Source organism: Lygodium microphyllum, chromosome 29, assembly GCF_053477565.2.
Source record: "Lygodium microphyllum isolate KBCC chromosome 29, Lygodium_microphyllum_v1.1.10, whole genome shotgun sequence".
In the NCBI taxonomy this organism is placed as follows: Eukaryota; Viridiplantae; Streptophyta; class Polypodiopsida; order Schizaeales; family Lygodiaceae; genus Lygodium; species Lygodium microphyllum.
This window is the reverse complement of record NC_141163.1, coordinates 3009585-3025179: the sequence shown is the minus strand read 5'-3', so window position 1 is coordinate 3025179 and position 15595 is coordinate 3009585. Positions and strand designations below refer to the sequence as shown.

Below are 15595 nucleotides of genomic sequence, written 5' to 3'. Positions count from 1 at the left end.
TATCATTTCATGGTTATGCCCTTTGGTCTTTCAAATGCTCCAGCCACATTCCAAGCTTTAATGAACAAAATACTTCAGCCACTTTTGTTCAAGACAGTTTTGGTGTTTTTTTACGACATATTGATATATAGTAAGGACAAAGAGGAGCATTTATAGCATGTTAGAGAAGTTTTTGACATATTGAAAAGTTACAAGTTATTTGCTAAAGCAAACAAATGTACATTCATGGCCAAATAAGTAGAATACTTGGGACATATTGTTGGAAAAAATGGCATCAAGGATGATCTGAATAAGTTCAAATGTGTGAAAATGTGTGAAAATTTGGGACAAATACCACTTCATTGAGGGGTTTTCTTGGTTTGTCTTCTTTCTATCAAAGATTTATCAAGAATTATGCTCATGTGGCCATACCATTAACCGATATGTTAAAGAAAGAAGCTTTCTTTTGGGATGAAATAGCTGACAAAAGCTTCAATGAGCTAAAGCAACTCCTCATTTCAGCACCCATATTGGTTTTTCCTTCTAAGGTCTTTGTGATCTATGCAAATGCTAGTGGGATAGGATTGGTGGGGGTTGTTTTAGACCAAGAACATGGTGTCATTGCATATGAGAGCATACAATTTGATGAAAAAGAGAGACAAATGCATATATATGAGCAAGAGATGCTAGCTATGCTACATCCACTTAAAAAATGGCATCACTACCTCTATGGAAGTCACTTTAAAGTGAAAAGTGATCATAGGGTGTAAAAGTACCTCTCACCACCCAACTTGTCTCCTAAACAAATAAGGTGGTTGGCAACTCTTCAATCATATGATTTTGAGATATCATACACGACAAGAAAAGACAATGTAGTGGCGGATGTGGACATGTAGTGTATCTATCATCTCCAGTATATATAAAGATTGGATAAATGACATAAAAGAGGAATATATGATGGAGGAGCATGCTACCACAATAATGCAGAAATTACAGCATGGGATAAATGAAGAATATCCAAACTTCAAATGGCATAATGGACTTTTATGGTACAAAGGAAAGGTCTATTTGATCCCTCAAAGCAATTTTAGGCTGAAAGTCCTTCAAGAAATGCATTCTTCGCCCTTGGTTGATCATCTATGTCTCTTTAAGACTTTTAACAAAGTGCACAAGTGTCTCTATTGGAAAGGCTTATGGCGGGGTGTGAAGGAGTATGTTTCTCATTGCTTGGAAAGCCAACAAAATAAAGACTCTTCTTTATTACCAGCCGGTCTTCTTCAACCCTTGCCTATCCCACAAGGAAAATGGACCGACATTTGAATGGACTTCATTATGGGCCTTCCTACCACAAGGCATGGTTAGAATAGCATTTTTGTTGTGGTGGATAGACTTACCAAATCAACCCATTTTATTCCAACAACCAAGACACAATTTTCAGCAAAGCAAGTAGCCAGTCAATTCATGGAAGGAGTGTTCAAGTTACATGGTATGCCTTTGAGGATAGTGTAGAATAGAGACATTAGATTCATGGGAAATTTTTGGAAGGGTTTGTTTACTTCCATGGGCACTACTCTTACCCCTAATACGGCTTACCACCCTCAAACTGATGGTCAAACCGAAAGAGTTAATCAATGGGTGGAAGTGTACTTAAGACACTATTGTCATGACACGTAATCATCTTGGGATAATTGGTTGCATCTTGCTAAATTTTGCTACAACAATACATATCATATGAGCGTTGGGATGGCTCCTTTTGAGACACTCTATGGATACAAGGTTCAAATTCCTTCAACCATGTTTCATGAAGACGTGAATCCACAAGCGAAGGATGAGTTAGAAAGAATGAAGATGCTTATGAAGCAATGTAAAGAAAACATACGAAAGGTACAAGATGTCATGAAGTCCTATGTTGATGATAGGTAGAGGCACATGGAGTTTGATGTTGGATATTGGGTCTTCCTTAAGGTGCCCAAGGCTCAATATGCATCCCTTAAGGGTGGAAATAACAAGTTAGCTCACAGATTTTATGGCCCATATTTGATATTGGAAAAGATTGGAGAGCTTGCATATAAGCTCCAATTACCTTCAACTACTCGCATACATGATGTTTTTCATGTATCACAATTGAAGAAGTATATTGGGTAGGATGTAAAGTTATTGAAGAGCTTCCACCACTTGATGAAGATGGACTGATTATCTATGAACCTGAGAAGATTATTGGGAAGCGTGAAAAGGTTCTTAGGAACTCAACTCTCACTAAATTTTTGATCAAATGGAAGGGGCTACCTATGGAAGAGTCCATTTGGCAACCCTCTTCTTATCTGGATGCTTTTCCATGGCTTTTGTAAGATGAATGATCATAGTCTGTGCAGGGACAGCTTGCTATTTTAAAATATTGTTATTAATTAAAATACCTTGACGACATCAAAAAGTGATCTTGATGGTATGGCATGATGCCTTACGATGTGTATTTCATTTCTACATTTCAAATATTGAATTTGAACACTCCAGTCAAAAGTTATGGCAATTCTACTGATGCAGTCTTGTTTGGACAGCAAGCAGTAAATTCATTGTTTCAAATTCACTATGATGTTTCTTCACACAAAGTGCTTTACATGCTTATGGATCTTCATCAACATAATTTTCTTCATTAAAGACTTCCCTACTACCTCATTATCTTCAGTTTTGAGGACAAAACATCTCTAGGAAGGGATGATTTGTAATGAAGCAAATTATCAACATGAGAGTGGAAGCCTATTCCCAGTATAAACTTTGTAAATACTTGAGCCAAGAGAAAAGAGAACTTAGGGTTTAGTATAAAAAGTCAAGAAGTGTTAATGTAGCATCATTCTTTGGCATTATCACAATTTTATTCTTCTTGTCTTTCATCTTCTTATACTTGGTTAGCAGCTCATGGCTACATTGTGTTATGATAATGGAAGATGTTCCATGGCATGGCCATGTTTGTAATTCAGTTTGTTACATTTCTTGTTGTGTGAAGCTTACATTAATTTGTTTTCATGTTCATTTACATTGTTAGATTAGCCTTTCTTTACACACTAGGGGTGGAGAGTGAGATAGTGGCATAGGCACCCACAAGTAGGAATCAACTAGGTGCAGCAATGGGTGTGATAATATTGTGGTAGTGTGAATGAGGACCACAAACAAGCACCAAGTAGCGATGGGTGATCCTATGGAGAGATTGCAACCTATGGAGAGGAAGCAACCGGTGGGCTTGTGGACAAGGCTAGAGCCTTTAAAGGTAGCAAGTGGGTGGATGCAAGTGGTTGTAGACAAGGGCTAATTGTTAGCATTTGATGGGGAGAGACAAAGGAGATGGAGCAAGAGGGAGCATAGGAAGAGGAGAGATGGGAGGCGAAGATGGAGATGGATATGGAGATGGAGGAGAAGTGGGGGGGACCTCATAGGATAGGGTTTCCCCAAGGTTTTATCTTTTGCCATTTCTAGCTAAATGGATATCCAAATTGACAAAGGAATTTCATAAGAATATTCATAAGTATAGAACTCTAAATGCATGTAGTATTCATGCATGAGGCCATTGTATTGTATAATTAGTTACATGTATTCTATGCTAGCACAAAAGGGAGCAGAGCTTTGGGTGTTAATTACTCTCTGTCAATTACAGAGTTTCCACATTGTACATGTGATGCTTTTCAAAATAGAAAAATCAAGCATCAAGTTTATGTTATGTGCAAGCTTATGTATTATGTGTTCTTGAATGTTTTAGGATTGGACCCTTCTTACACAAGTTCATTAATCAAGTTGCTTTGAACTATTCCAATATCTAAGAGGACGAAGGGTTAATGTACTTACTTAGAGAGATATCGAGTGATAATGGTACCTAGTAGTGCATTTTTTGAGTGTATCAAGCTTCATTGATTTTGACTATTTTCAAGGAGATGCAGTGATGCAACCCTAGACCCACTTAGATAGATGTACAATGTTGTGAAGTTGCATTGCTATGATTTTTCTCCTATGTATCTGCATTTTTTATGTGCAAATATTTTGAAGATCACATATGTTGGAGATTACAATGGGAGCCAAGTTCTCCTTCTACCTTGACTCTTCATATACCTATAGGGCACTCTACAAAAAGAGTGCTTGTAAAGGTTGGAGAAAGCTGCTTCTAAACTTGCGTATTAGAGCAAGTAGAAAGAAGAGGCGAAGGTTGTTGATTCCCCACTAGTGCAAGCTTTGTGAGTGTGTGCAATGGAAGAGAAACACAAACACAAAGAGAGAGAAAGAGAGGAAGTAGAGGATAAAGGAAGAATATTGCACTAACTAAAGAAGAATTTAGATACAATGGAGATGGATTGATCAATCCCTACACATAGCCCAAGGCATTAAATGATGGTCACTAAAGAGAAAAATGCCAAAAAATAGGGAAGACCTTGAAAAAATCCCACATGACAATGACAATGTCCAACAAGTGTAGGCAAACTGTGGAAAGTATAAATTGGCCTAGGGAAGCACATAAGAAGTCAACAAATAAAGAAAATGTACCTAAACTGCCAAAGCTTCTATGTCTCTGTTAGACTTTGACAAGAGCTCACAATCAAGAGATAACAAATTGACATGACTAATATAGGTAGCCTAACACCCCCTCTTAAATCCTATGAGTGACTAAAGACCCAACATACTCATATGACAAAGCAAAGAGATAACAAATTGACATGACTAATATAGGTAGCCTAACACCCCCTCTCAAATCCTATGAGTGACTAAAGACCCAACATACTCATATGACAAAGCAAAAAAGCCTTGGGCAAATGCTTCGTGAAGAGATTTTCTGCATTGTCCTCCGTGGGACAATAGGCCACCCATAACTTAAAATCCATGATTTTCTCTCAAACATAATGATATTAAACCTTGATGTGCTTCATGTGAGCATGAAACACAAGGCTCTTTGCTAGAGCAAGAGCACTTTGGTTATCGATATGCCGCTCCATAGGTCTAGTTTGAGGAAAGCCAAAGGAAAGCCAATCTTCTCCAACATGCGGTGAAGCCAAACTACCTCCATAGTAGAAGAATATACAACACAATACTCTACCTTTGTAGAAGAAAGGGTCATAGTAGGCTACTTCTTGTTGCTCCATGAGATAACTCCTAATCCAAGGGAGAAGGCATAGCCTGTAGTGGACCGTATCTTGAATCCACATGACTTGCCCAGTCAAAATCACTCCAAGTAGAGAGAACCCCCTTTCCATACATGATCCCATAGGATTGCGTCCCCTATAAATAAGAAAGAACACGTGAGGCCACTCTCCAATGCTCTTGAGTGAGAGTCTTCACAAAAGAAGACAACCATGCCACAATAAAAGAAACATCTGACTGAGTGTGAATAAGCTAGATAAGGGAGCCAACAAGATGCCTATAACATGTGGCATCTTGAAGGGGAGCTCCAGCTGCCAAAAGCTTGGACTTTTAAGATGGAGAATAATGTGGTAGGTCTATTTACTAAGGCATTTCCTCGAGCCATTCTTTGTCATCATTCTAGATTCCTTTGCCTTATGCTACATCCAAGACCTAAGATGGGGTGTTAGAGATTTAGTCATCCCCAGGATGGGGCAAGGCATGTACATGGCAATTTAGAGCAGATTCTATACTCATACTATGTTTAAGAGTAGATTAGGCAATAGTTATTTAATCACCAGTAATTTGGTAGGATTTTGGGTAGGCTAGACATGGCAAATAATTAATGCCACATTGCAAGTAGTTGTTTGGTGCATTTTTTACATCATTTTGTTATTTTATGTACATTTAGTCGTATTTAGCATCAACAGACAAGTTTCATTGCCTAATTAATCAATTTAATGTATTATTTTATGATGATATAGATAGGCCTACCCTCTGGTCATAGTCACTTCAATTTTTTGCAAGTTAAGAGAGAGCTCTGACTATTTATATGTTGATAGCTCATTATACATATCAGCCACATCAATGTGCAATATTCATACTCAGTAGTGTTTTGCATTTGTTACTCTCTCTCTCTCTCTCTCTCTCTCTCTCTCTCTCTCTCTCTCTCTCTCTCTCTCTCTCTCTCTCTCTCTCTCTCTCTCTCTCTCTCTCTCTCTCTCTCTCTCTCTCTCTCTCTCTCTCTCTCTCTCTCTCTCTCTCTCTCTCTCTCTCTCTCTCTCTCTCTCCATGTTGACTTATTTCTTTTAGTTCGATCATACACTTTTGTATTTGTTTCACTTTGACACTAATGTCCTTATCTAACTCAGATTGAGGATCACGAGTAGGATATCACTATGCATGATAGAAATGTTGACTATTAGCCTTAGAGCATAGGTGCCCAATGTTGTTTGGCCCTCAAAAAACTAGGATAGATAGATGGAAACTTAGAAGGAAAATCTAGAAACTCTTGCAAAATAGCCCTTGAGGAAGCCTATTAAAAAGTATTGAAATTGAGGTAGCTATAATGGGCATCACATAAGCGCACAAGATCTAGTGACCTGATGAAGAGCTACTAGGGCTACGAGCTTGTAAAATCCAACCTCTTGAGCATTGGATCATAAGATGACTTCTAATGAGGTATCCTCCATTGTCACCCCCTCTTGTGGGACAACATGTGAACCAAGAAGAGCGAGCCTCCATATCTTAAATGAAAGTTGAAGCCCAAGTCCATCCTACAACTCACCAAGCACAAATCAGTTGTCCCCTATGGTGATTGAGTCCCCTCTATCATGGAGATCTTGAAGCCATCCATGCCTATGTTATGTGGCTAGATTCTCTATTGAGCCATGGCTTCTCGACTGGAGAAGCAAGAGCAATGTCATCCACCTCAAAAAGATACATAGAGATTGCCTCTAATGTTATGGTGGATGGAGCCTTTGAATTGTGTGTTGTGTCCTTTGTCCTAGGCTAAAGGTGGGTTTACTTCTTCCAACACTTCTCCTTTGGATAAGTCATCTTTCTACATCAAGGGAATTAGCATGGCTCTTGGACCTTTCAACATTCTCATTCTCTGACTACTCCTTTGCTTTTGCTCCCTCCTTGAGGATGTTCTGGCTACAAGCATGACTGGTTGTCCTTGCACCACCTGGTTTAATCTCCTCATGCCTAGCAACTTGATCCAAGTTCATTGGGACAAGTGCGATAGTATTTTGAGCCTTGGAGTTGAGGAGACTAGTGTAGAGTATCGTACTTTAGTGATAAAATGTGTGACAAAAGAGTCATAACCATGAAACCTTCTTCCCTAGGGATGCAAGCTCATTTTGTACTTCCTTCATCTTGTTGATGTGCTCCTTCATGGTCGGGGAATTCAACAAAAACTTATCATGGCCTCATCTAGATGGTCGTCTTATTTGTAACTATTGGAACTTGATAAAGAGAAGATAATCGGGTCTAGACATTGACATGCATAAGCAAGGACTCATGGCATGCCTATAACTATTTTAAAAAAAAGGCTTGAGAGTTGAACCAGTCCCAAGTGTGTGATTAGTGTTAGATTTGGTGAGAGTATCCATTGTAGGGAAGAAAATAGGCTAGGTAACAAAATCAAGAGGTCAAAACTATCCAAGATGGGATCCACCTTGCATGACCATAAGGCATAGTTGGGGCCATCCAATTTCTCCTCCTTGAAAGGTGTGGTGAACAAAAAATGTTACAAATGGTGCAACAATGCAAGGCAAGGATTCTCGATCCTTTTCAGGATAGACGAGGGAATTGTAACTCTAGTGGTCATTGTGATGTTTGCCATATCAATGCTCCACCTAATCATGCAAATTGATGTTCTTTGGAAACCTACAAAAAACAAGGAAAAGGCTACTACATCTTGACATGAACTAGCTTTGGAAAGCATTGGGTATGCTTTGAAGGCAACGTGCTGCATGGGTATCGATGATCCAATAGATGATGAGATGATCCCTCATAAGGCTACGTTTTAGGGTCACTTAGCTAGTAGGATACTAGACAATATCAAAATGCTAGTATGATGCTAGAAAATATCAAAATACTGCATAAGAAGGAAAAATGTAGAACTTGATTTGATGCCTTCTTTAAATTTAGCTCCAATTCTCTTATTTTGGCAATGATACCGTGCGATTGTGTGCATTGAGGCAAGAACACAAACATAGAAAGAAGAGGAAGAGAGAGAGACAAGATAAATACAAGAGAATGAAGGAACACTATTTTTGAAACTAGTAAAATGCCACACACAATCAACCCTTGCACATACGGAGGTGCATCAATGAGGGCACCAGGATGAGGCATGATGAATGATGATGCAAGTGATAAGAGGATAATGAGAAGGACATTAACTTTTATCAAGATTTAAGAAGATATTGTGTAATACAAAATGGCCCAGAATTCTTTTTTTCCTCATTGGCCAAAACGTAACGAGGCTAAAGCCGAAAGTTGCACCGAAGGGTGAGCGCGGAGCTCTTGCCCCGCCCCGCCCCGCCCCCCCTCTCTCTCTCTCTCTCTCTCTCTCTCTCTCTCTCTCTCTCTCTCTCTCTCTCTCTCTCTCTCTCTCTCTCTCTCTCTCTCTCTCTCTCTCTCTCTCTCTCTCTCTCTCTCGTGCCGGGACCTCCCTCTCTATCTCTCGCTCGCTCTGCGTATGGACCCCCCAACCCTCCATCCACGTCACTCCCGGCCAAAGATGAGTCCTTTCGAGCCTCATGATATGTGCTCCATCTCTCTGCGTCTGCGTATGTTTCCTCTCTCTGTCTGTCTCTGTGCCAGAGGTGAGCCCTTTCCAGTCTCATGGTCTTTGTGCTCTCTCTCTCTCTCTCTCTCTCTCTCTCTCTCTCTCTCTCTCTCTCTCTCTCTCTCTCTCTCTCTCTCTCTCTCTCTCTCTCTCTCTCTCTCTCTCTCTCTCTCTCTCTCTCTCTATGTTTGCATCTACGCTTTTTTCCGCTTTGTCTCTCTCTGTGCCAAAGGTGAGCTCCCCCCCAACCCTCCATATCACGCCCCCGACCAATGGTGAGCTTTCTCTATGTGCGTGCGTGTGTCTGTCTCCGCTATCTCTTTGTCTTAAAAGTCCCCATGTCTTTGTGTTAAAGGTGAGAGCCCTTTCCAACCTATGCCAAGAATCATTCACTGTGTTTCTCTCTGAGGCATTAATGTTGGATTTTTCCAGGTCGAATCTGACTGCCGCCGAAATATGGCGGTAGGCTCGGTCATAATTGCAGCAGAGAACTTCAATGGGAGCATCGGTCTCGTCGGTTCCTTCGAGGTGCGTCTCTTCATCTTGCCCATCATGCCCGAACTTTTTTTGATAGTATCTTGAATTGAGCTTGTGCATATATCCATCCACTTTTGTCTGCAATTACATTATCCTTAAGCAATGTTGCTTTGCATGGTAGTGGTAACTACATGCGTGAATGAGGTTTAGGATGTGAAGTTGCATTGTACTCCTCCACATGCAGAAGGAAATATAGTAGCAATTGAAAACGACAATAGAAACAAATGTGAATCATGCTCCGAAAAGGGATTAAAATCACTTATTATTGTGCTCAGTCTAGCGTGTCATTGTTTGCATAAGGTGAGATGGATGCAAGATTGTGCAAAGCAAAGATAGAGGGAAGTATCGATGGATAATACGAAACCGCAATGAAGTGATGGCTATGAAGTTATCGAACACAGCCAACATTGGTCGGAAAGAATTGCTTTAAGTGAAGTAATCTGTTGTTAAAGCAATAGGTTGAGTGCTGGCCCTCCTTTTGGCTTGGCTTGATTTGACTCGAGTCCCAAAGACAAGATATGACTTTGCAAGTTCGGAGTGATTGCAAACAAAGCTTACCACCAAAGAGTTTGGCAAACATTCAGAGAAGAGACTCAAAAACGCAGGCAACAGCATTTCTGGATACATACATAGGGAAGGGGGTGAAAGGTAGTTTCTTTGGTAGTGGGCTATCGAAGCAATTAGTAGAGGATGAAGGATTGTTGTTGAGCAAGAGACTATAGTTCTCTTACGGCATCGGAGATATGGAAGACGATCCCAAGCTACCAAGGAAGCAAACCTTAGTCCCTTGATGTCGGGTAGCAAGTAGATTTACAAACTGCCTTTTTACTCTAGTTTTCTACCATTAATCCATTGTGACATCTCTATTGTATACTTACTTTCTTTGTTATTAGGTTGTCAAGATTGCAAGGTCATACGATGATTGTAGTCGATGTTTTTCCATGAATGGCATAATTAGGGTGATTTTTAAAGGTTAAAACTTCTACTTTGCATATCAGTTTGCTTACAAAAATGTTGATCATCAGGTTTTTGAGTGAATCTCTTTGGGTTTCAATCTTTTTTTCAATAAGAGATCTATATGGATTGTCAGGTTGTGAGCCAAGCTATATGTTAGTTTCCCACATATCAACCAAGAAGAAACTTTACTCTTTTGGTTAGAGCATAGTTGCATCTCATGGGACGTTTTCAAGAAGCTAAATGAAATATTGGGACTTGAGAAGAAATGCAGGACAATGCATTTATATATCGATCAATTTTTTGCTAGCCTTTAGAGTTTTTAATCCATGCAAGGGATGTTTTTTGAATCGAGTAAATGTTTTGTCAATTTAGTAAATCCTTTTTCTTTCTTTGCTCAATTATCTTATTTTTTAAATTTACAATGGATCTATGCTCAAATGGTAAAGCTTGAGATTATGTGTATATACAAGGCAATGATAGAAGAGAACAAAGTAGCAATTGAAGACAACAATAGAAGTAATAAAAATGTTTCAAGCTTTGAAAAATGGTCAAAAATACAGTGAGCAAATATGGATTAACTTTTGGCGAGCCTTTAGGGTCATTGATCCTTGCAAGCGATGTTTCTTGAAGCAAGTAAGTGTTGTTAATTATTTAAAGGTTTTTTCTTTCTTTGCTCAATTGTCTTATATTTCATATTTTAACTTTACAATGGATGTACACTCTAATGGTGGAGCTTAAGATTGTGTACACATGCAAGGTAAGGAGAGAAGAGAACATAGTAGCAATTGAAGAAGATAATAGAAGCAACAAATGTGTATTAAACTTTGAAACATGGTTAAAAACAAAGTAAATAAATCTCTTATTAGAGTACATAGTTTAGCGTGTCTTTGTGGCATAAGATGAGATTGATACAAGGTTGTGCAAATGAAAGATAGGGAGAATTATCGAGTGATCATGAGTGACGAGAAGTTTTTACAAATAGACCTTTACAAAGATTGAGGACTCAGTCTCCTTCACCAGGAGATGAGATTATTATTTTTTCTCATTGATGTGAGTAATTTATGACCTCATTATTGTAGGGAGTGACATAAGATTGAGCTCCATCAATATTGGGCCATTAGTTTGAAATGGTGGATCTTGGGCTCCTACACTTATTCCTTGGATTAGAGATTTGTAAGATGGAGTATGCAGTTTGGCTTTTGTCACTTATTCTTGGAGATTGGATTTTCACAAACAAGGCCAAGGCCTAAGCATTTGCTTAGGGAGTTGGAGAGCAGATTTTGGATTTTGGGCTCAAGGCCTTTGCTTTGCCAAAGGCTTCTATGCTTCATCACATGAGATTGTTGGGTCTTTAGACTCCTAGGTTTTGAGATGGTAGTTTTGGGAAGGGCAAATTTTGAGTGAGTTATGAGTGCTAGGGGAGCTTTTATACTTGCATTAAGAGTCCAAGGAATGGCAAGATGATGTATAGTCTTCATGAGGTGAGAATTCAAGAAGAGCTCACAAAATAGGTTACGAAGGTTAAGTTATAGAGGTAGGTTATAATTGGGATCGTTAATCAGCAAGGTGAGCTTGTGTAGAATGAAAATCCAATAGTGGCAGCCTTTAGGTAGTACTTGATCTCGATGGTTGAAACTCTCTCTTTTAGATTTCTTGATAAGGAGTAGAAAGTTGAAGAGGTAGGTTATAATTGGGACTGTTTATCAACAAGGTGAGCTTGTGTAGAATGAAAATCCAATAGTGACAGCCTATAGGTAGTACTTGGTCTTGATGGTTGGAACTCTCTCTTTTAGATTTCTTGATTAGGAGTAGAAAGTTGAATCCCTTTAAGTGGATGCCACAACTAATTTCTTGATGGAGTAGGCCTTGTGGTTGGGTAGGCCTTTTACTATGTAGAAAATAAAGCAAGTACTCATTAACATAGATTGGAACATAGCGTAAGAGAGGTTGAATTGGAGTTTCACATAGTTATGCTTGTTTGCCCAATTTTATAACAATAGTCTCGTTGAACATAAAGATGCCTACCCTTTTGGGCTTTATTTCTAAGATAGGGGTGTCTCTTTGCACTACTACTCTTTGCTTTGATAATGGATTCGATTTTTAGTGTGGTGGGCAAAGCTTTGCATTATGGCTCTATTAGAGCACTTTCCTTGCTTAATAGCACTCGAGTGGCTTAGAAGAATGGATGGCTCAGTAGTCCTTGTGACACATTGGATTGCAAGGGTGAAGATAGAAGGAAAGAAATGGGAGTTTCAGTGGTAGGATGGATTGTCACACTAATGACAAGGTATGATAGAAGGAAAGAAATGGGAGTTTCAATGGTAGGATGGGTTGTCACACTAATGGCAATGTATACTTTTCAATGTATCTTGGAAGTCTAGGGGAGTGGGAAAGGTAGAGTTTTCCCTTGGTAGAAATATTTGGATTTTTTCATTGGCATTTGATCGTTTCTTTGCCTCAGCTCACATTTGGTTCAAAATGCAATCTACACTTGGTAGAGAAAACTAGCTCTCTTTTAGATCGCAACGATGTGATGAGACCATGTTTAAAACCTAGAGCAAATAGAGAAAGATTTTCATAATTGAATAGAACAGAGGTCAATCATCACCTTAAGGTTTTGGAGACTAGATGGCCAGTGCAATTATGAAAAAATCTAAGCTAAGTACGTAGTATCGTGAATAGGACTATATTGGATGACCTCCCGGGAAGGAGAGGTGGTACAAGGCCCCCCACCAAGTTTGTAACTCATTTGTGCAATTTTGGCTTGATTGTTTTATGGCAAAGGGGTAGCAACTTGTGAAGATATCTGATACCCACATTGCAAAGCTTGCTTACAAGTACAGGATAGAAGGCATATAAAGGAGATGCTAGACAGAGATCTTTATCAGCTTATGTTTGATGCACTGTTTGTTTGAGGTGGTTGTAAGAAGCGGCCTCGGATTTTTAGATTGTTTTGAAAGAAGTTTTGTGTATTAATAGGCTTAAGGCAAGCTGCATCTCGTGGATAGTATAGCTTTTGTTTTCCTATCGTCAATATATCAAAGAGCGCTTTTTAAAAAACGTATAATAAATGAACATAAATTTATTTTTGATGTAAAGCCCGAAAGTTAAATGGAACAATGTTAATAACCTAACCGTACTAATTTAATACGAAGTTCACAATTCCAACGAAACAAAAACGAAATGCCAATAAACTCATCGGAGATAAAATTAGATACGAAGCGTACAAAAGTAACGGACAAACGTTTTGATTTTTAGCAAATGGTTATAACAAAACAAACCTTAGTAACCTAAGGAACATTAAATGGGAATCCAAGAATTTGAACACAGCAACGTTCATTACCTAGGGTCACGAGAGCCATCAGATTGAGACACACAATGACCCTCGGATCGAGATGAAGTTTCGGATCGAGTGCTTTCAAGTTTAAAACGTCCACGTTCTTTCTATAAATACCGAGGGGCTTTTTAAGTTTTAAATGTTCATTGGCTGGAAGGTCGAAGCGTCTATGGATGCCTCAAGCTTCCACAGTTGGCTGGAAGGTGTGCAAAAAACTATTGTGATGGTGGCCTCTAAGCACAAAGTTCTTCTAATTTTTGTCCCTCCTCTCCTTTTCTACACCTTTGCAAGGAGGAGGAGATCAAACATCCAAAATCATGTCCCTATTCTTGCTGCTATTCTAGGGGGTCATTATTTTTGTGAAGTATATCCGAGCAATATTCTCACGAAATTGCTTCGTCCCATATTTCCTCTTGCATATGCCTACCTAGCCGACCTCTTCATCGGAAAGAGGGAGGAGTCGAACACCAACAAGCCTACCTAGCCCATCCAACACCAACCTCAGCCCCAAGTGCCCTTCTTGCACGACCCACAAGCTCCAGCCCTCACGCCAAACCCAACCCTAGTCGCAAGTGCCCCTAATGAAGCCCTTGTTGGACACATCCTCGATGAGCTTGTTAGTAACATGGAGAGCTTCCTATGTAGTAAGGAGGATATTGTGGATACCATGACCACATGATTATGCAAGTCACACAACATCCCAATCAAGATGCCAGTTGTCGATGGATGGACATACCTCAACACATTTTTTATTCTTAGCACCATGTATGATCTTCAAGATACGAGTGGTTTCTAAGAAGCTAGCTTATTTCATCCAATCAAAGGTCACATTTTGTAACTTTGATTTTTAGCATACGGTATTTTATACTCGCATTTAGTTACTTTAGAACATCGAGAGTCGAGTAATTGTAGATAATGTGACACAAACAAATCCCTCGATCGCGTGAATGAAAAACAAAATAGGCCCTGCCTTCAATATGATCAAAAGTTCGCCTTTCAACGAAACATCAATATACAAAAATCTAATCACATTGTAGAAGACTTCATTTTGTATCCCAACCTGCGTCGAAAGCAATCTGCACCTCGACAATTCACTAGGAACACGGTTCTTGAAGATCAAACTTTAGTGCAAGAGAAGAATTCCACACATTGCTACAGGCATAAAAGTAGGTATTTTGAATACAACGAGGCCTGCAAGCATGCATACCAAAGAAGCTTTCTTCCATCCATCGTAAATAGGCCCCACTGCAAGAATAGATCCATCAAAACATAGGTGGTGCTACAAATCCTCTTTCTCTCATTTGCTACCACCTTGTATAGACCAAGACCTAAGCATGCTTTCAATGCGCACTCTCTGTACTTACATGCAATCCTGCGCGTGACAAAGTCTTGGAATTTTAAAATCTCCCCTCAACCACTACCGTTTACCACAACCCTGTTTCCAGGAACGCGAATGCATGCGAAGTCTCGAAGGCTGGTGCCATGCTCTCCACTTTTGGCGCACTCTCAAATGCTGCAAAACGAGAAGTTAGCAGTTAGGGAGACTGCTGCTCGCTTAACAAGCTTTATATGAAAAAAATAATAATTAAGAGTCTATCTGTTTCACTGTCGAGTACTTCTCGCTTAACAAGCTTTATTGTATGGAAAAACCAATAACAAGGACAAACGCCTTATGATGCCAAAAGCTGTATGGTAAAGTTGGAGGTAGCCTACTATGATCGTGCCATCATAATGTAACGACCGCCTTCACCATGGGAAAACGGGCTCTTTTCTACAGTGTTCAACATCGTCAACTTCCCCCAACCGCACCTAGCCAGATATGTCGTCCATCCCTTGCAAAAGCTCATCGTGCTGCCCAATTCACAGTGTGGGAATTTTAGTGGGTCGTCTAAAAGTCGCAGTGCACCCAAACGTAAATGCCAAGGGGACAAGGCAGGTAGCAGAGAAAGAGGATGGCGAAGAGGTAAGGTAAATGTGGCACTTCTAATGTTAGATCAAAGGAATTTCCCCATTTTTTATAGCTTGCTTTCTGAGCCATTTATCCTACCAAAACTCTAGAAATTCATAAATTACTTTGACAAAGTTGTGAAGTCCAACGACCCATTAAAGCAAGC

The 15595-nt window shown here is 39.6% G+C and overlaps 1 protein-coding gene across 5 annotated transcripts in view; it reads right to left on the bottom strand.

Annotated features, from left to right (window-relative positions):
- LOC148010315 (LRR receptor-like serine/threonine-protein kinase FEI 1) overlaps positions 1-15595 on the bottom strand; it is a 96459-nt gene that overhangs the window by 42629 nt on the left and 38235 nt on the right. The window contains exons 11-12 of one of the 5 annotated variants that reach the window (XR_015689467.1): positions 14846-14994; positions 14425-14726 (exon numbers count right to left, since the gene is read on the bottom strand). The exons of 2 other annotated variants lie outside the window; for them this stretch is intronic. Coding sequence is in view for 1 of the 3 variants with exons in the window: in XM_087671409.1 (XP_087527535.1) it covers positions 14906-14994 (89 nt within the window). In the remaining 2 variants the exon portion in view is untranslated. Of the gene's footprint in view, positions 1-14421; positions 14995-15595 lie in introns of those variants that run through there. 2 more of the 5 variants (XR_015689468.1, XM_087671409.1) reach the window with 2 other exon arrangements.